At 31.8% G+C, this 21,435-nt stretch overlaps 6 protein-coding genes across 6 annotated transcripts; 4 read left to right on the top strand and 2 right to left on the bottom strand.

Moving 5' to 3' along the window:
- Nucleotides 1–241: 241 nt before the first annotated feature.
- On the bottom strand, nucleotides 242–937 carry ELE39_002121 (uncharacterized protein; the record flags this gene model as incomplete). The annotated part of the gene is made up of 1 exon (XM_067344971.1): nucleotides 242–937. One exon carries the CDS (start codon nucleotides 935–937, stop codon nucleotides 242–244), a length of 696 nt encoding a protein of 231 aa, XP_067202892.1.
- A 737-nt stretch (nucleotides 938–1,674) lies between these two features.
- On the bottom strand, nucleotides 1,675–2,826 carry ELE39_002120 (inorganic pyrophosphatase family; the record flags this gene model as incomplete). Its single annotated transcript, XM_067344970.1, has 1 exon — nucleotides 1,675–2,826. One exon carries the CDS (start codon nucleotides 2,824–2,826, stop codon nucleotides 1,675–1,677), a length of 1,152 nt encoding a protein of 383 aa, XP_067202891.1.
- A 1,328-nt stretch (nucleotides 2,827–4,154) lies between these two features.
- ELE39_002119 (ABC transporter) lies at nucleotides 4,155–8,741 on the top strand (the record flags this gene model as incomplete). Its single annotated transcript, XM_067344969.1, has 1 exon — nucleotides 4,155–8,741. The coding sequence occupies one exon, from the start codon at nucleotides 4,155–4,157 to the stop codon at nucleotides 8,739–8,741; it is 4,587 nt and encodes a 1,528-aa protein (XP_067202890.1).
- Nucleotides 8,742–9,542: 801 nt separating this feature from the next.
- ELE39_002118 (ABC transporter) lies at nucleotides 9,543–13,973 on the top strand (the record flags this gene model as incomplete). Its single annotated transcript, XM_067344968.1, has 1 exon — nucleotides 9,543–13,973. The coding sequence occupies one exon, from the start codon at nucleotides 9,543–9,545 to the stop codon at nucleotides 13,971–13,973; it is 4,431 nt and encodes a 1,476-aa protein (XP_067202889.1).
- A 407-nt stretch (nucleotides 13,974–14,380) lies between these two features.
- Nucleotides 14,381–18,871, top strand: ELE39_002117 (ABC transporter; the record flags this gene model as incomplete). Its single annotated transcript, XM_067344967.1, has 1 exon — nucleotides 14,381–18,871. The coding sequence occupies one exon, from the start codon at nucleotides 14,381–14,383 to the stop codon at nucleotides 18,869–18,871; it is 4,491 nt and encodes a 1,496-aa protein (XP_067202888.1).
- A 465-nt stretch (nucleotides 18,872–19,336) lies between these two features.
- ELE39_002116 (ring domain containing) lies at nucleotides 19,337–21,424 on the top strand (the record flags this gene model as incomplete). The annotated part of the gene is made up of 1 exon (XM_067344966.1): nucleotides 19,337–21,424. One exon carries the CDS (start codon nucleotides 19,337–19,339, stop codon nucleotides 21,422–21,424), a length of 2,088 nt encoding a protein of 695 aa, XP_067202887.1.
- Nucleotides 21,425–21,435: the final 11 nt, after the last annotated feature.

Raw genomic sequence — 21,435 nt, 5'->3', positions numbered from 1 at the left:
AAAAAAAAAAAAAAATAAAATATATTTATATTTTTTTTTTTTTTTTTTTTTTTTTGGGGTGTGGGTGGGGGAAAATATTATTTGTGTGTTTGTGTTGTTGTTAGATAAAACAAAGAGGGGGGGGGGGGGGGGGGGGGGGGGGGGGGAGAGCGAGAAGTAATAATAAATCACTAGTCTTTCTAACAAAATGATTATATTAATTCGAATGCTATTGAAGTGAATGAGCCTGAGTTTATTATTATTATTGTTGCTGCTCTTGTTCTTCTTTTTGACTTTCCATCTTTTTGAGCTCGGTTTCGTCATCGGACCAGATATTGTCGGTTACATCATCGTCAACTTCATGTTCATACTCATCAATTTCTGCATCATCAACAACATCAAAACTCTCTTCATTTTCAAATTCTTTTGCAGCAAAGCCTTCATCCAGTTCTAACTGTACATCTTCCTTTAACATTCTCTTTAAAGTCCCGTAGTCTATTTGAGACTCATTCTCTCCATCTTCGCTCTCATCATCATCTACAACGTCACGATAATCATCCTCTAATTCATCTTCTAGAGCTGTTTCTTCATGAATAAACATTAATTCATCGTTTTCTTCTAAAGAATCTTCTTTTGAAATCTGCTCTAAAGTAATCTTGTTATCATCTTGAAGTAACTCCATTTGTTCCTCTTCTCCAAAAGTTCCTTTTATTGAAGTTTTTTCTTCGTTTCCAGCATGTATCCCATTGTGCTTTATTGATGATATATTTGGTGAATTCTCTTGCGTTATAACCATCCTATCAAAAAAGTAATATTTAGATACACATCCAAAGATTACCGCAATTATTGATCCTAATAAAACATGCTTTGGGGTACCAAATCTAGATGATTTTTCTTTTTTCACTTTTGCTAAATCCTGAAATTCTTCTCTTGTACCGTTTTCTGATACTTCAGTCATTGTTAAATTAAAAAATCGGCTACAATACTATAAAAATATTGTTATAACAATTAAAATAAATATATCCAATCCCTATCCTTCATCCACCAACCCGCCAGAAATTCCCCACAGTTTTATGCATGTACATTAAATACGAAAATTTTCTAAATGATATTTATTACTGAATTTGAAAGAATAAGAAAAAAAGTCACTTAATGTTGCAAAAGCTAATATATACAAACTATTCAATTTCTTCGAAATTTCCCTTCACTCAGTTATTAGCGTTTTTCTGTCAATTTTCCGTATCATTTATTCCGACAATATTATTAATTTATTTAATATTGGATGCTTTCAAAATATAAACAAGTGATTTGCATGTAATTGGCGCCAAACGCCTACAATTTCTTTTACAAAAATATCAAAAGCCTAATTTGTTGATAGTAAAAGCTGATTTTGAGTGAAGAGTTTAAATATAGATAGATAATGAGATGATGAAAATCTGTTTTAAAAGAATTAACTTATATGAAAAGTCGTTTCTATATATTGTAAATCTTGTCAAATTGAATATAAGGATGGGAATAAATTTAATGAATTGATAGTAATAGTAGGTAATTTTGATTGACTAGTAATAGTGAGGTTATTAGTGATAATCAGATACAGTGAGGACACAATATTTATATGAAAAAAGAACGCGTGCCATATATTTGTGTATTTTGGATTTTGAAATGGTGATTAATGAAAAACAACTATAATAACATTCAATCATCATTTAAAGAAAGCCCTCGAACGTCATTGCTAGACACTGTAGCAGTGCTATTCGTAGAGCATACTGTATGACACAACTCCGACTCCTCACTATTAGAAAGATTTCTTGGTATCCACAATGATGACGGATTCACCGCCTCTCCTCTGATAAGGCGTAAGTAAGAGTGATGTGTTTCTGATATTACTGAATGAGCAAATTCTGCTGATTGGGGTTCTCCAAAATGCCCATACATGTTAACCTTTGCAACATCTTTGTTCTCAACTGCTTTGTAAAGCCCAAACCATCTCCTAATTCTGTCTATAGTACCAGGGAAATACTTCTCCACATCAGTAATATCGTTAAGTTGTGATGCGTGTGGATCACAAACACGAATACATACAACTTTCCAATCCAACTCATCATCATCAATTAAAGCGAGACAACCCAGAATTTTCACAGGCATAACTGTTCCACGTGGAAGAGGCCCAACTCCAATTTCAACAGCGTCAAGAGGATCATTATCGCCGTGACTAAAATCAACATTCTCGTCTCCTTTCTTGTTTGGATCCTCCCATGTTTGTGGAAAAGCACCATAATTCCAAGGAATTGGTCCCGGATAGGTTCTAAGTCTCTCCAACTTTCGATCTTGATATAAAGGAGTATATTCCTCCTTTGTATTTATCTCAAACTTCTTATTAGTCAATTTAGGAATTTCAATAATCATATTATATAAAAGAGGTGTTTCTGAAAACCATAGTGGGACATCGTGCCATGGAGAAATTTTATTACCTTCTTCATTCTTATAAAATAATCTATATTCAATAGAATCCTTTGTTCCAACTTCCTCTCTCGTTACGAAAACAGTCCCAAGAGTACGAATTACTGGTTTTGAGTGGCTCTCCTCTAATTCTTTAGACAAAGCTCTCCATGCTTCTTCTACGTCTCTAATTGCAGAGGCTTCAATCGGCGGAGCCAAAGAACTTTGAGTGCGTAATAAACCATATTCTGGATACTCCTCACTTGATGAGGATGCTTCGTCATAAGTAATACTATTCACATCACTATTGAAGCTCAAACTTTTTGTTCTATCCTCGCATTCTTCATAAGCAGTATTTTCCACTATGCCCTCTTTTGAAGCAAAATCCACCTTATATTCAGTACTCATACTTACTCGAAGATTTGTACTTTTTTTAAAAAAACTTCAATTATACTGCTGATCTAGTACCTTATACAATACCAGATCAAAAATAAAAAAAGGATTAAATTCAAGATTTTATTCACACCTTATCTTCTAATCAATCCTTTATTATTCCTAAACAAGTCCTTTCTTCTTTTCTTGGGGGTTATTCAGAAAAAGTGATACTAATCAATTCAAAGGTATAAATCACAATTCTATCTCAATGTGCTAATGCTAATATTATTCTTGACTACTTTTTCTCTTGTTTCTTTTTCTAGTTTAATTCATTATCAACTAGTCTAATGTCAATATTTTTAGTAATCAGTTACCCGCCATTTACAAACTTATCCTCCAAGTTTGAATTTATTTTTTTAAAATATTTTTATTTTTCCTCCCTCTTGTAATTCCATTAATTGATTATTCTAAAATAATTTCCTATTTTCTTATTTTAAATATATTATTTAACTACTATTCAAGTTATCATTCCTTATGTGTTTGTTTAATAATATTAAATCCGGATGTGGCGCCAACACCCCCCAACATTTTCTTTTTTAATTTATTTTATTTTTGCTCTAGAATGCTCGTCTCTAAAAATTATTTGACTTTTGACAAAAATGGCGGGAGTGGCGGGAGTGGCGGGAGTGGCGGGAAAGTACGGTACCATAGTTTAAATTTAATTTAGGTCAAACGGGTTGTGGGGAAATTTCAATGAAATTAAATAGTAATAGTAAAGTTAATTAATTGTCTAATGTGTACAGATTGGAGCTAGCTCTAAATAAAAGATGGGGTTCAAAAAAACGGGTTTTTTCGTGAATTATGATCAATAAGACATAGATTCTAGTATTTCTAAATTCTTTTTGTCACAACTTTTGTTATCATTAAAACGATTTCTCTCTTCTGTAAACAAAAAATTAGCTTTTTTGTATTTTTAAATTTAGTTTAGATTTTAAAGAAATTATTTTTTTCGAGAGGACAAAACGAATTTATAAGATTAATATACGTATCTTTAAAATTGCACTTGTCGTAAAAGAAATTTCGAGGAATTAATTAAAATTAATAGTTTATTAATACATTATTATTTTCATTCTAATTTATTTAATCACTCATTACCTTTTTTATTTTAAGTAATTATTAAATATACAAGAACAAAACAAGTAACTACTATTACTTAAATACTAGTTGCTACTACTGACAAAGTGAATTATGAATAAAGAGTAGTTAAAAAGGGACGTATGTACAAAATCTATATATTTCGATTACATTGAAATGTGTATTAAAAAAAAGTCGAAATACAGTCCAATTCCAAAACTGCTGAAATGTATACACTACTAGGGGATCCTTTCTTCTTTAGGATCAATAAATTGAATGCGAAGATTTGGGAAAATGTTGAGTTTGACGTAGAGAAACTCAAGAATTATGTAGGAAAACAGTACAAAGTCGAGCTTGACTCCAAGAGACTTGATGAAAAATATAAATTATATTGTAAAAGAAATTACCATGACACTAATACAACGACTATTGAACAAGGCCAAAACAATAAGCAAGATCAATCTGGGTTGAATATTTCAACTTGGAAAGTAGCTTTGATGATATTTTCTGCATTCAAAGGTAGCTACACGATTTTGTTACTTTTAAAGTTCTCATTAATGCTTACGATGTTTTTCCTTGCTTACTCTTTGAAAAAGTTCAAAGAGAGTTTTGGAGTTGGGTCAGAATATGTGAAAGGAGTAAGCCTAATTGTCAACCAGATTATTGAAATTCTGTTCAATATTTATGTAGATTACTACGCAGAAGTACTTCATATACGTGTTAGAGGAGGTCTTACGTTGTTTCTGATGAACTTAATGTTGAGGAATAGGAGATTAAGTGGGAAACATCGCGAATCCTTATTTAAAGATACACAGGATTTCTCTAAGATTCAAAATGTTGTATCAGTAGATGGCGAATTTGCCGAGTATATTGTATCCTATGGAATGGAGATTATCACTTTTCCATTTAGTTTATTTCTCTTATTTGGAATATCGAATATGTTCATTAACGCCAAATCTATTTACCTTTGCATGCTAATTCTGGTCATCACTGGTGTGGTAAGTATAGCGTCTCAGTGGATAAGTAGTAGCTACAAGAAGTACTTTATGGAGGCTAGGGAAGAGAGGATATCATGTTTAACCAAGTCAATCTCACAAAATGATGACTTTGTACTTACACATATCAACGACACTCTCTTTATGAATTTGATTAAGAAATACAGAACCAAAGAGATGAAATTCAATAAATGTAGAAAGCTATGGTTTTGTGTTGGGGAAATTGTGGCCCATTGGATGGAGATTCTTTGTTCTATGACAATTTGCATCTATTGTTACTACAATAACTTCACAGGATCAGAAGTTATGTCTATACTAACTAATTGCAGTTTCATTATACCAGTTCTAGTGAAGCCAATTTCTTCTATTGCCTATATGACCTATTATATAACAGAAGCAATAAATGCTGTAAATAGAATTAAGGATATTCTCTCAGAATTTGATCCTCATTCTTATATTGATGGAACAGATTTGTATTGTTTAACTCAGACCACTATCGATGATATTGAGCAAGTTGAGATCCAGGATTTGTGTTCTGGGGAAAGTATGGTACTAAATAAAGGTTGTCTGAATATTGTTTTTGATTGTGAAAGAGACGATCCTAACCAAAAGACCCTAAGCTTCTTTAGGGATATTGCGAGTTTTTCAACGGGTGAAGACGTTTGTAACTCTAAATTTCTGCTCAGATGCAAAATTAAAGGTTCAGGGAATGTTGTTTCGCTAAATTGTAACAGAGAAATTGCCAGGTTAGCTTGTTACATTAGTAAAAAGTCTTGGATTTTAGACAATTCCAAGCTTGAAGAAATGATTATCTGTGATCAGCCCTTTGATTATCACCTATGGAACTTGGTTATCAATATTTGTCAGTTAGATACTGATATATACAATAAAAGTATTAATTTGAATGATATTATTAACAGTAAACAAATAAGTACCGGTCAAAGGATCAGAATTTCCTTTGCTAGGTCTCTATATAGTAAGCTAATTCAAAGTTCAGTATGTCATATTAGGAACTTTGAAAAGAATAGAAACCTAAATTCAGCTTCACCATCAGCCTCAAGTGGTCCTTTGGGAAGAAATTACTGCGTTATTTATTTAATAGAGAACATTTTTGATGCTTTGGATAGAGAGACGAGTTGTAGAATAATTTACTCGCTTTTTAATAAAGACGATAAGCTGTCAGGGGTATTGAGCTCTAGTTTTGGAATGGTCTCAATAAGTCCCAACTTACTTAACTTGTTCTTTTTCACAGTTTACTTGAAATCTTGTAAAAGCCTGATATTCGACGATAAGTATGGGACCTTATTGGAATACAACAAGAAATGTACGCTAAGGGCAATTGGCATTACCGAGGATTCTAGGATTGTAAGCCACTACAATGTTGGAATGAAGGATTTGATTAGTGATGATCCATCTGAAAACGAGGAACTCTTAAAAAGTATTATATACTTCGTTAACAACAATATTAATGAGAATTTGGTATTTAAGAACGGCGTTCCAATAGATACGAATTTAATATCAGAGTCAAGTTCATCAAATAGTATAAAAAGAGAGAACAAAATAGACATAGAGAAGGATGTAGATAACTTAATATCTCTAAGAAATGGAGAATGGATCTCAAATTCCTTAAAGTACTATTTATTTCAAACAAATGATAAAGTTAGGTACAAATTTGATACGAAAATGAATAAGATCTCGAATATTAAGAGAAATAAGTCATTGATATTCGTGTATCTGTTGTTTTCAACGGTTCCTTTATTTGTGTTTAAGATAACAGAGTATAAGATTATAAACAACTTGAACAAAACACCAAATTTGCTTAAGGACTTAGCCAAATACCTGTACTATTGCTTGATTATCTTAGTGAACTTTGTAATAACAATTTTCTTGGAAATCTACATTGGTCTAAAATCTGCCAATTATATTCACAATACGATTTTATATGGGTACCTAACAAGTTACTCAGTAATTAAAGTGATTCCAGTATCTAGTATAATTAGTCATCTTTCAAACGACCAGCTAGTAATTGACTACTGTATCACAAAAAGAATTGGTCAAATTCTTCACCACGTTAACAAAGTAATTGCATTTGTGATTATCTCGTTTGTAATAAACTTTAAAGATCCTATGACTTACATTCCCATTGGGTTTCTATACATGTTGTTCATTTACTGGAACTACCTGTCATACTTCATAAACACATGCAGAACGCTCAGGCTACTCTTCCTAAATTGTCAAACAGCTGTATCAGACCTCGCACACTCAATTAATCTCGGTATTGACGATATTCACCAAAACCAGTTATCCACGTACATGATGCACAAGTGCAACAAGAAGGCGTTAGAGATGGTGGCGCCACTTTATTGCCAGAATATGATGTTTGCATGGCTAAGACTGAGGTTGGATTTTTTATTACCAGTAATTTTGACATCAATAAACGTTTTGATTCCAATATTTTTTCCGAGTTCGGGAGCAAATAAGAGGGAGATTCCACAGATGATTATTTTTATTATTGGAGTGGGGTTGACAATTCCAAAGATTACTTCATCGACAGTAAAATACTGGGTGAAGATGGAGAATGAGTTATTGGCAGTAACAAGAATGAGGCTTCTCATGGAGACTTTACAGGACGACAGATTTGGTAATAACTTGGAGATTGATCGCTCTATATCTACAGAAAACTCTTCTTTACTAATGACGTTGAAGAGTGTGGATTGCAGACACCTTAAACTAAAGGACAATCCATTTTCCTCGGTAATCAATAACTACAGCAACCTTGCCCAGTACTCTTGTTTGAGGAAAGTAAATCTGGAGATTAGAGTTGGTGATGTTATTGGAGTGATTGGAAGAACAGGCTCCGGGAAGACTTCTCTGTTAAAGGTAATAGGTGGAATAATTGATATTTATAAAGGTACCAAAACTGTTCACAGAGGATTGTTGGCTATAGGACATGAGGATGAACGAGTTGAGGCTGATGATGATGAGGGGACAGAGGATATTGTCAAGGGGGGCCTACTAGGTCTGGAGGGTGGACTTCGAAAAGAAGTTCAAGAGAGAGGAAAGTACTTGTCGATTTATAAGGGGGATAGCGTAAGTGGGAATCATAGCGGAGTATTCTACAGTCAGTATCTTCACAGTGATGAAGAGGCTGAAACCAAAAACTATAAGCAAAAAGAAGACGATTACTATAAGATGAAGGAATCATCATTGGAGAGAATTAAGAACATAACAGAGATATCAGAAATTGATCCAAATATTCTTTTGAATTCTGTTAAAATGCTCGAATTTTTGTCTGGCATAGCTTATGTGCCAATCAAAGTAGATTTTCCTGGGAACTTGAAACTATCAGAGGTTTTGGACTCAGAAAAAATTTGCTCAAGCCTGGAAATTTTGGATTTATTAGATTTATTCGGACTTGTTGACAAAAAAAAGAATTTATTGTATGACCAGCGAACTCAAGATAACGGATTTTCACCAAAATCCTACGAGTCCCAACCCTTACTTCTCTCTCCATTAAACCTCCAAATACTGGACTTGCCCATAAGCAGCTTCAACTTTAATTTAAATCAAAAAAGAATGTTGCTTCTACTTCGTCTTGCTTTAAACAGTCAAAAATACAGACTGCTTCTTCTTGACGAAATACCTAATTATAGGCTAACAACAGAAGATGGCGGCTACATTTCATTTATTGACTTTATTTTGAAAAAATACTTTCCAAACTGTTCAGTGATTATTGCAACGCATCATTTTGATCAAATTTCTAGCATTAATCGTCTTTTGGTTACTAACAACAACCACAAAGTATTTGAGCTGTACTAGCCAAATCTATTACAAATTTTGTATACATCTTATTCAATTTCCTTTTTGAACCTGTTAAAGTTTGTCATTACTCGCGTTATTGTTAATCTAAAAGTAGATACAGATGCATCCAGTAATTTGCTTACTAAAAACTACAAATTCTGTATGCTAACAAGACCTGAAAGGTTTATTCTTAGTGACTATCACCTCTACTAGTATTTATTTGGCAATTCTAAGTTTTTAATTTTACTTTTAAAAATCAATTTTTTTTTATATTACTTGTCCACATGTCATCTAATAACGTGTAAACGGTACAAATAAAAAAAAATATAGACGGTATAGCCGGTGCCTATAAGTAAATTAATTTAAATTAAAAAAATAAATAAATATTTTGGCATGTTTTGTCTCTAAATGAAAAATTACTTAGTAATAATTAAACAAGAATTCAATAAATTTTTTGATTTAATTTTTAATATTTGATGTACAAAAATTCATCCAAGTTAATAATTAGTAAGTTGAATTTAATTTAATAAGACAATAGTTAAAGAAGAAATATTTAGAAAAGTTTTCTCTTCATGCACTCAAATTGCACTAATTATTAACTTTGATTAAATTAAAGAAAATATTATTTAACGAGATTTGATTAATAAAGTCAGAAATTCCTATCTCACTTTTTCTGATCTTTAATTGGTATTATTATACCTTAAATCATAATACACTCATTACACAAAAAAGAGCCTTCACAAATTACTAAATATTAAATCAGATTTAAACAAGTATGAAAATTGAGTATAAATTTCCCAAACTATTAGAACAAATCAAATGATCAAGTCATTCCTTGATAATATATTACTTTTTAAAGTTGGAAGAACAGCTGAGTTGCTCTTAATTAAAGAACGTGAAAATAGGGAAAAACAAAAAGGAAATATTCGTTCTTCAGACATACCTAATGGATATGAAAACGAGGGATCAATTTGTGATATTAAGATACTAGAACAAGCTTTTAGAGACTATGAAAAGCTAAATAACAATGACGGAAAGAATGTATGGACTTGGCTTTCGGTTTATTCGGTTGTGCTTAAAACATTTAAAAGATTGTATGGCATTTATTTTTTGCTTTTCTCCATTAATCTAGTTATTTCATACTTTGTAAAATATCAAGCAAAAGAATTCTTTAATTTTTTTGTATCAGAAAACTCGTCAAAACAAAATTGGACAAATATACTCCCTGGACTGTTTTTAATCATACTTCAATTATTTAGCATCATATTAACAACACACTGTGAGTACTATAATTCATGGATTCACTTCAAAATACAGTCAGCTATTTCTGGATCTTCCCTTTTAAGGTTTCTAGAATGCAAAAAACTTAAAAATAAACAAGGACTTTGCATATTGGATAACAACAGCTCGACAGAAATTCTGTCATTATATCAAAATATTATTTTGGTAGATTCTGAATTCACAGAATTTGCTGTTTCAAATTCTATTAATATCATACTTTACCCTTTGCATGTATTAATTTCAGCTCTAGTGGCTCATTCAGTATTTGGAGGCACTCCTCTTATTCTTTGTCTTCTTGCCTTATTTACATGCTTTACAATTGCAGCAATCACTCAATATTTAAGCTCCATGTACAAGAAACCTTTTCTCAAAGCCAGAGAAGAAAGAGTTGAAGAAACTACTCGAATTCTTGAGCAGTCAAAATACCTATCAGTTACTCAACAGCTATTTCCCTCCATTCACAATCTAATTACTAAAAAAAGAAATGCTGAACTCCATTTCAACTCCCTTAGAAAATATGTTTGCATGATCAGCGAAATATTTGATAACTGGATCACTTTATCCTGTACTTTGGTCATTGGATCCTACATTCTATACAAAAAGCTTCCTACATCCCAAGCCTCTCTAATGATTATTCAAAGTGTCTGGCTAATCCCTACCTTCTACCACCCTCTTAATGATATAATATTCTTCGTCTACTATATTATCGAGGGTAAAATTTCAATGGAAAGAATCGCGCAATTCCTTTTCTTTACTCAAAATTACCTAGATCAACACACCAGCTTACAAAGTTCTCTTCCTTCCAGCTCTAACTTCGACTCAAACTCCGTCTCCAAAATTGTACTCAACAATATTACCTTTGCACGTGGGAAAAATGTTACTCCAAGTGCCATTAATCTAAACCTCACTCTTTCTCCTGGTGTGCCTTGCTTTGTTCTTGGCAAGATTTCTAGTGGAAAATCTGCTCTTCTTGAAGGAATTGCAGGATTTCTCTTCAATTCCAGCGAACATCAAAATGGGCAAGTGCATGGAATTGGCGCCAGCGGGCTTTTCGCCATTCAGCTAGAAAATGGTCAACTTGTGAATGATTATGAAATTTCTTCAAAGGTTTTGGTTGGGTATGTTCCACAGTTGATATGGGTTTCAAGTGGTCTTCCACTTTCAGATCTGATTCTTTGTGGAGGTAGATATCAGAAGAAGCTATGGCAGCAGGTGTTATATCAATGTGATTTGGAGATGGACTTTTTGAATTGGGGTATAAAGTCTTTTGAGGATGCACAACGACTTGTTGTTACAGACAAGCAGTTCAGCGCAGGACAGAAGGTGAGACTTTCTCTTGCAAGAGCTATTTATTCCTGCCTGTCATCAAATGAAAAGAAGCCAAGAGTCTTTTTAATTGATTGCGTACTTAATTCCTTAGATCCTTTTGTTTGTAAGATTGTCATTCAGAGACTCTTCTCTAAAAATGGACTATTAGCTGACTGTATATCTATAATAGTTATTGAGCCTCCAATATTGGAATCTATAAAGCAGGCTTCAAATAATTTTGACTTCTCTTATAAGGTAATAAATATGAGCAACAAAGTGATTACTAGCACTGAGGAAGTAACTGTTAACTATACTCGAAGCTCACCTGGGGAGTTGGTATCTTCTGGCTTAAAGATAGAAGAGAGATTTAATCAAGCTGAATCTGATTCTAGAGAATATATTCAAAAGTATAAAATGCCAAGTAACGAAAGAATGGAGACTAGCACTAAAATTGACATTCAAAAGAACAAATTCAGCTATTACTATCCAACTAATTACTTTTACATGTTTATTTCTGGATCCAAAAAAGCGATTAAGGACATTTATTCTAATAAGGGAGACTTTTCAGGTTCCTCTTTCGAGTCCTTCTTGATGATCTTGATATTGATCCTTCCACCATTTATGGTAAAGCTTGGGGAATCCCTTCTTTTAATTATTCTGAGAGAAGACAGTGTTGATTTAAGCTGGAATTCTGTTGTTTTGTTTGAAGCAAGTCATCTAGGAAGATTTAAGGCTACTTTATTTGGAATACCTTCATTCCTTGGATACAATGTACTTTCTTTTTGGTACTCGTTCTATAATACAGCTTTAATTATTTCAATGATTTCTATTTGTTTTGCTCTTCTGTTGGAAATCAGAATTGGTTTCAGAGCTGCAAGATATTTCCATAATTCAATATTACTTGGTTACTTGGGAGCAACTTCAAACTCTATTTTAAGATTGTTCCCTTTGAGCTTCATATTAAACAGACTCACAAATGACCAACTACACATTGACTACTGCATTACTAGAAGAATCCGATTTGTCATCATTATCTTAAATTCAGTCATCATTTCTGTGATTCCTTTGATTTTTGGATCTGTTAATTCATTACTTACCCTAATTATTATCGCTATTATAGGGACTTCAATATACTACTTTTTTATACGATACTTTATTAATGGATGTAGAACTTTGAGATCATGCTATATTTCTGAATACTCTCCTCTTGTGGATACAATACAAACTATTGGTAAAGGAAAGAAATGCCTAAATTCTACTCAAATCAAAGAATTCTTTTTCGAAATAAGTGTAAATAGAATTAACTCAGTACTGAAGCCTAGATTTGTTCAAATATGCCTAGATGCTTGGTTTAAGATGAGGATTAAGATCTTATTAACAATTCCTGTTACATTAATCAATGTTGTTTTACCTTACATTTCAAGTGGCCAAGAGTCCTCAACTAGATCTATTCTAGCACTGGCAATAGCTACAGCAACTGGATTAGCTCCTTTATTGTCTATACTAGTGGGATACTGGACAAAACTAGAGACAGAGCTTGTCTCAGTAGAAAGATCTAGACTATATCTGGCTGCATCTAGAGAGGCTGGCTCAGAATATCTAAAGTGTGGAATAAAAAAACATCAAAATGGGAAAGATAGAGGCCAAGTGGAAATTAAGCTTGAAAACATTCAAGCTCAACATTCCAGACTAGATTCTCAAGGAAACTCCAACTTTGATAACTCCTACTTGATAGGAACAAAAGTCATCCATGTTACCAGTATTAGCGGAGTTACAGCAAAGTTTAAAGCAGGGGAAATTGTTGGAATAGTGGGAAGAACAGGTTCTGGAAAAACAACTTTATTGGACGTACTTTCAAATATATCGTTATGTACAGGCGGAAGAATGACAGTTTCGGGTTTAGATAACGAGGATGAGAGAATATTGAATAAGTTAGAGAGAATTGGATTCCAATTTGGCGACTTTGATCAGTTAATTCTTAAATCCACAATTAAATCCCAGGAGGATCTTAGTCATATAGCATTTTTGCCTTTGGAGATTTACTTCCCCAGGAGTGGCAGTATTCGAGACATAATTGATCCATTAAAGGAATACGACTTGGACAATATTAAAGCAGCCCTGAACATTTGTGGATTTGGATCATATCTGGAAAGAAGTGACAGCTCAGATTCAGAGTCAGAGTTAACAAACTGTGACCAAGAGAGCGCTCTTTTAAGTGAGAATAATGCAATTTTAAGATTTCTTGAGGCTAGATTAGATGAGATTGGATTTGGGATTTTACAGATGAGGATGCTACTTTTTGTGAACTTCTTTCTAAAAAGGAAAAAAATAAGGATTTTACTAGTAGATGAGCCTCCAGTAGTTTTAAGAAGTCAGACGGAGAATTGTAAATCTTTAAGTAGAAAGATGAATACAGACAATTGTAATGGAGAACCAGAAAACATTAACAGCTCCGAATGTATTCTTTCATCAGTTATTAATCAATACTTCAAGCACTGCATTACATTCATAGTCTCTCACGATATCCGAAGTCTTCAATACGTCAACCGTGTTATCGTTTTGAGTAGTGGAAAGATAATTAGGGACACACAATTTGATCGCAATTCATTCACCAATTCCGAATTATTCAGCTTTGTGAGAACCAATACGGATGAAGGCTAACTTGAGTCTTTTCTTTCTTTGATGTTTGACTTAAATTAATACACAATTACTTTATTTATTGTTTTTCTTTATAAATTTTTATTTTTATTGTTATTTTTTTCCCCACTCGCCCCTCTTTCAGTCTGATCCTGACGCGCCGGTATGCGATTTTGGCAAATATGCAACATCTGGTGGCGCCAATATCGCCCCGTCTTATGGATATTTCAAAAGGTCGAGAAAAAAAATTTTAATGTACTTTTGAAGATAGATCTAAGTAATTGAGTTTTGGCTTTTTAGGATACTGATAAGAGTTTATTGTATTGATAAGATTAATTTAGAGGGTTTGTAAAGAGCAAAGTATTTAAATCGCTTCTTTTAAATACTTTTTCTCTGAAATCTAGTTTTTCTTCCTTGTTTTATCGTTTAAAATGTTAACTAAGTCCAGTTCAGTATTAAGATTTATTGATAATTTATTTCTAAATAAAATTGACAAAACTGTGAACTATTTATTTAAGAATCATTTAAACGATCAGGAAAAAAACAAAGATAGTCACAATTACAAGTGTAACTTAACCACTCTTAAATCTAAAGCCATTCCATTTGAATATAATATTCATTCGGTTAAAGATGATACAATAACTTTAGAGAAAGTGATAAACGAGAAGGAGAAGCAGCTTGGTGATAAGAATTGGTCAGGACTTGATATATATTGGAGTATATTAAAAGCATTCAAAGAGGACTATCTTAGGTATGTACTACTGACGCTTGTACTCATCATTTTGGATGCCTTTGTTAAATATAAGGGGATCATCTATATAGGAGCACTAATAGGTACAAGACAAGCTGGAAACAAAGAAATTGGTTTCGTCTCAAGTCTTGTTATTTTTGTTCTTAAAGCTACCTTTCTATTATCTGATACTCATCTAAAGTATTATATTATGCGAGTTAGAGCAAGAGTTATTGGAGCTATTAATGGAGTTTCACTTTTAAGGCTTTCAAAATGTGATTCTAATTCTTGCTTAAACCAAAATCAAGATTCGGAACAGCTCCCAAAGTCTAAGATTTCAAGATATCAAAATGTCATAACAGTGGATTCTGAATTTTCAGAAAACGCTATTTCATACTCCATTAGAATATTCATCCTTCCCTTAAGGATTGCTTCAACCTTTGCAATTGCTGTTAAAACACTTGATAACCATTCAGTAAAGCTACTTATTTTTTCCTTATCATTTTTGTTTTCAGGGGCAGTTTTATCTTTATTCATTAGTACTCTCTTCAAAAAGCCATTTATTGCTCATAGAGAAAGGAGAATTGCTGAAACTACTAACATTATTGAAAACTCAAGGCCCTTAAATCTTACTCAAGACCATTTTATTTCTACTTATCACAATCTTTTATCTGAATCCAGACGAAATGAAATGCGCTTTGGATCTTTCAGAAAATACTTTTTCACCATTGAAGAAATTATATCCAGGTCCATGAATTACCTCTGCTATGGAATTATATCTATTTACGTATGGTACAACCGCTTTGACACTTACAAAAGTATTGAAATGATTATCGATTCTGCAATTCTTGTCCCATCTTTCTATACCCCTCTCCAAGAACTATGTTATCTCATATACTATATCTCAGAAGGAAATAATGCACTTAATAGACTTGCTGAACTAATGCAAATTACAAAGAGCCAACTTCTCGCAGAAACAATAACACCTAAGATTATTGGGAAAAATGAAAGTATTGTTTTGCATACAGACTCTGCACAGTTTGACGCCTTTTCTTCTAATAAAATAGAGATAAAATATGGAATGCCAGTAATATTTTCATGCAATGATATATCTTATAATTATTTATTAACTGATTTATTGAGGAGGGTGGTTTTTGGAGTGAATGGAAGGGACGGAATTAGGATTGAATTGGTAAGAAGAGATATTTTTGGGGTTAGTGTTGAGAAAGATGAGTACAGTAATAATAAAAATAGTTCGGATGCGAATACAAGAACATTGAATGTATTGGCAGATATTTCTAATCCAGTATGTTATGTTCCTGTGGATTCATGGATCACTGATGGTATGAGCTTGGCTGATATTATTTTGAATGGAAGAGATTACGACCGGGATTCATGGGAGAGAGTTTTGGATATTTGTGAGCTAAGAAATGACTTCTTATCTTGGGGAATTTTGAGTTATGAATTGGCTAGGAGTACTATTTTTTCTCAGGTTCAGTTCAGTAGGGGCCAAAAAGTTCGTCTTTCTCTTTCCAGAGCATTATATGGAATTGCATCTAGGAATGATGAGTCTAATTACATCCCTGGAGAGGGTGTTCCAATTTTGGTCTTAGACTCAATATTTGCTAGTCTGGATCCTCCAGTATGCTGTTCAATTTTGGAGAAACTCTTTAATAAAGAAAGTGGATTACTGAATAATGTGTTTTCAATGATGATTTTAGAAACTCAGATGCTTAATTTTCTTCCTGGTAATATTTTGGAATCTGTAGTACACTTGATACCATTCAAGGATACCGAAAAAAGGAGTTTTTGTTTTAATGATCAGACACCAAAGTCAACTACCAGTATCAATACATCTTCCAGTATTAATTCAATTATTAATGATTTTTGTTTAGACACTGATTTTTCCAAAGATTTATGGGAACTCTCCACTGAGGAGGATGAAATCTTCAATTTAAGCAGCAATTCTAACAGTAATGATGGTGAAGCTACTGATAATCAAACTAATTTAAAGTATGAAAAGGGGGCATATACTGAATTTAATAGTTTAAAAAAAGGTGAAGAACAAACTGAAGAATTGATTGAGCTTCTTCCAAAGAAAGGAGTGGCGAATAGTTCTCCAGAAAACTCATACTCTACTCTTTTTTTTTATATATTGAAAGCTGCCAATAGATTCAGATATCAAGAAAATTGGTCAATTAAAGAAAAAATTCAGGAATCATCATTAGAAATGGTTTTGTATTTGGCCTTGCTATTACTTCATCAATTCATTTTGTTATTTGGAGAAAAAGTACTATTTGGTAATTTATCACGAGTAAGTGAGACGGGAAGTAAAATTGGAGGAATTTTAGGTGTTGATATTCTCTATTTTACATACTTTGTCTGTATTGCTTTGGCAATACTATCAGTCGTAGCAAGTGGGATTTTAGAAGTTTATGTTGGGTTAAGAGCTGCAAATAACTTGCATAATTCATTTTTATTGGGATATATTGGATCAAAACTGTCTTCTTGTATTAGATACATACCGGTATCATTTGTATTGAATAGAATCAGTTTAGACCAACTTACTATTGATTATTGTACAACTAAAAGGATTGGACAATTTGTTACAGCAGTTAATAGAGTATTGGCAACAATATACTTGTCTATATTAGCTTCAGAATATCCAGTAATACAGATTATACTGTTTTCAATGTTTTTCTATGTAATATATAAATATGTATTTAGATATTTTATACATTCATGCCGATTAATACATAATACTTACATATCGGAGATTTCATTATTAGTGGATACAGTTAGAAATATATGTGATGGAAAAGAATGTATACAACCTCAGAAATTAGATAAATTTTATTTAGAGAATGGATATGATCAGCTTCAAGAGATTATGAAGCCAATATATATTCAGTCTTCTCTGGAAACCTGGCTTAAGATTAGATTACAAGCTGGTATTATTATTCCATTAACATTTTTAAATATATTTTCATCATACTTTTCAAATGAGAGTTCGAAAGTATTGATAGCCTTGATGATTGCCACTGCTTTTAGTTCTCTAAGTAGAGTTGACGAAGTTGTGAGGTATTTAATGCGACTAGAAAGGGAATTAGTTTCTGTGGAAAGGATGAGGAAGTATTTAGAGCTCATAAAAGATGAATATGCAATGAGGAATAATTTATTTGAAAATAATGAAAAGTGTGATAATCAAATATTGAATACAAGTATGAACATCGGTAGAGGCAATAACAATATTAACGTAGTATTAGAGTCAGCATATGGGTATCATTCAAATTTATCATTGGAGAATGAGAAATCTCAGTTGGATCGCTCAGAGGTGAGAGGAACTTTGGTAAAACAGGTCTGCTGTTTAAGTAACATAAATGTTGTAGCAAATAAAGGTGAGATAATTGGAATAGTGGGAAGATCTGGGTCTGGAAAAACTTCATTGTTATTTTTAATAGCAAAATCTTTGAAATATAAAGGAAAGGTAAATCATTTAAATTCAATTTCTTACAGTAATAATTTGTCAAATAACAATCATTTAGTGAACTGTAAATTATGTAGGAATAATTTAGATGAAAACATAATGAGGATATTTTTGGAAGATTATAATATGATGAAACACATTGCAATGCTTCCAGTTGAGGTATTTTTTAATGAAAATACAACAATTAGACAATCAGTTGATCCATTTGAAAATTATTCAGACGATAATATAATTTCTGCATTGAATATATGTGGGGTGACTAATTATTTATTAGAGAGGGTAGCAATGAGTAATTTGGACAATAAGATAAATATCAAGAATTCTTTTGGAGAAGGAAAGAAGCAGCCAGACGAAAGTACACTTCTAATGAGTAATGATAAGTTTACTGTAATTAATAATTATTTGAATAGGAAGATAAGTGAGTTATCTTTACCAATGCAAATACAGAGACTGTTACTATTTACGCATTATTTTCTGAAGAGAAATGAAATAAGTATTTTGCTTATAGATGAGCCACCAGTAATTTATTGCAAAGACAATATGAATATTACTTCTAACAAAAAATCAACATTGATTACAAATATTATTTTTAAATACTTTAGCCATACAACCACATTTATAGTTGCTCATGATATTAGAAATTTGAATGGAATCAAAAAGTTCTGGTATTTGCATAAGGGAACCTTAACCATAAAAAGATTGTAAAATTTATCAGAACTTCGCTTGCTTTAAGTATTGGTATTGCGTTAATGTCTTTAAGTTTTAATTTATTTAATTTTTTTCTTTCATATCCCAATTATCTTTTCTTTTATTGAATGTAATTTCTTTTAGAAAAAATTATTATTGTTGTTGCTATTGTCCACATGCAAAAAAATATGTATTACGTGTAAAAAAAAAAGAAAGGATTCAGTACCGGTATTGGCGCTGTGCATGTGGGGGACCAGGGGTTGCATTCGTGCATAAGTGTAAAAAAAAAATTTGGGAAAAAATTAACAAAGATTTGAAATAGGGATTAATAGAAAGAATAAAGGTTTTTTAAAAAAGACTGGAATATTATCAACTATTATTAAGTAAATAACTTCATGCAAAAAGAAGGTATTTTTACTTCTAGTTGAAGAAATTAAGAAAATATTCGAGCAAGTATGAATTGGAATTATTAGAAAAAAAATAATGGAAGAGATAGCTATTATAGAATGTTCAAAGCTATATCCTGCGTTGTGTTTTGATTTGTATGGTACTCCAGGCTTTCATAATGTATATGTGGGATTGCTGGTAATTATTTCAGGAATCTGGTTGGTAAATAGGTTGTCAAAGATAATAGAGCTTTATGAAATGGTGAGAATCATACAAGAAGAGGGAAAGGTAATAAACATTCCATCATTGGGTCCATATTCAAATGATTTGAAAAAGTTGATTAGACCGCATATTGCACAAATAATTAGAGAAAGATGTTCAATATCACCAACAAGTGTGAAAAAATTACAAGTAATGAGTAAAATGGAGGATGCAACATTAAAAACAAAGTTAATACCTAACTCTTCATCTTCTTCAAACCCGGATGAAAGTTATACTTTGGAAGTTTCATTTAAAGTTGATAGTTTTGTTCCATATTCAATACAATTATTTTGGGGAGTTGATTATTTTGCAACACGGCAATTGCTAATAGAAGAGAAAAAGGAAGAAAGTGAGTTAAATATCGTTAGCAGCAAAAATTCAAGAAGGATGGCATTGGGTTCAAGTATATCAATCTATGATCAATTAAAGTTAAGAGAGAAATTTAATGAAAATCGTCAAGAGGAAAATAAAATAGGAAATAATACAAATATTGATTTGGTATATGATAGAACAAATGTTTCAACAAAATTATTTGAAAATATGGAAATAGATTATGTTGAAAAAGAAGGGAATGATTTAAATTTACCATTTGATTTTTCACCAAGTGAGTCAATGAAAAGCATAGCGCATGTGAATCCAATATTATTTACAACAGAAATAGGAAATAGAAGGGATTATAATTACTCTGGAAATAGCCATAATAGAGATTATTTTGATTATCGTACAAATATATCAAGAGGAGGAGTATTAAATATAGGTTCAAGAGTTACAGGAATAGTACGGAAAATAAAACAGAGACTGAGTGACAATATAGTAACAAATTCTATAAATGATTCATTGAATTATTCAAGATGGAATAGTTCATTACTTGGAGATAATGCAATCATTTTAAGTAGGGCAATAAAAAGACTATTTGAAAAGGTATTATTTTATAATACAATTTCTAATAATAATAACAATAATAATAATAATAATATAAATCTTGGAAGATTTACTTTAAGCAAATCGTCATTATTATCTTCAGCATCAGCTACAACAGAGTTGTTGTTGGATACATATAATCGTGGACAATTGAAAATTAAGAGTAGCAATAACAGTTATAATGTAGATTTAAGAAAGATAATAAACCAACCAAGTGTAAATATGGATGAAATAAAAAGCCAGTTATTAATTGAGAAGTTGAACCCAATGTATATAACAGAAAAGAAATATTATGGAAAGGGGTTGTCACAAGATTATTCTGAAAAAATTAAGCTTACACCAGAATATTTAAGTTTATGTAATCTAAATTCCCCATATCATGATACTCAAGATCAAGAAAGTAACTATATAGGTGATCATCACGGCCATGATGGAGATAATGATCATTATTATTTTAATGGAGATTATTATGAGATTCAGGATAAGTATAATAATAAGGAAATCTTTTGGAATACTGAGATGTTTGATTTAAATAACAAAAGCAGTGATTCTGTAATAGAAAAAGTAAAAGAAGGAAATGGGGAAGGTGGGAATGAAAAATGCATGAAAAAGATTGCAAGAATACCATTATTAATTTTAATTCGTGCTAATATGGGAATATTAGGGGATGAATCGATATTAAGCAATAATATTATTGTGGTACATTTTGACTTAATTCAAGATCATTATAATATACCATATTTAATGTACAAGCCAATAATATTAAAACAAGTGATGTCAAATTCTCATGGTGTTTTAATTGAGCCATATGATACATATGGATTAGAAGATGATGAATTGGATTGTTTGATATGCATGTCAAATCCTAAGGATGTAATACTATTACCATGTAGACATTGCATTTCTTGCGAATCTTGTTTAAGATCTTTAAGACAGGATAAGTGTCCATTATGTAGAACAACATTTTCTGGATTCGTTGTTTTACCAATAAAGAATTCTTGACTCATCTATTT

This window comes from Cryptosporidium sp. chipmunk genotype I (assembly GCF_004936735.1).
Source record: "Cryptosporidium sp. chipmunk genotype I strain 37763 chromosome Unknown contig_23, whole genome shotgun sequence".
In the NCBI taxonomy this organism is placed as follows: domain Eukaryota; phylum Apicomplexa; class Conoidasida; order Eucoccidiorida; family Cryptosporidiidae; genus Cryptosporidium; species Cryptosporidium sp. chipmunk genotype I.
This window is presented reverse-complemented; position numbering and strand designations above follow the sequence as displayed.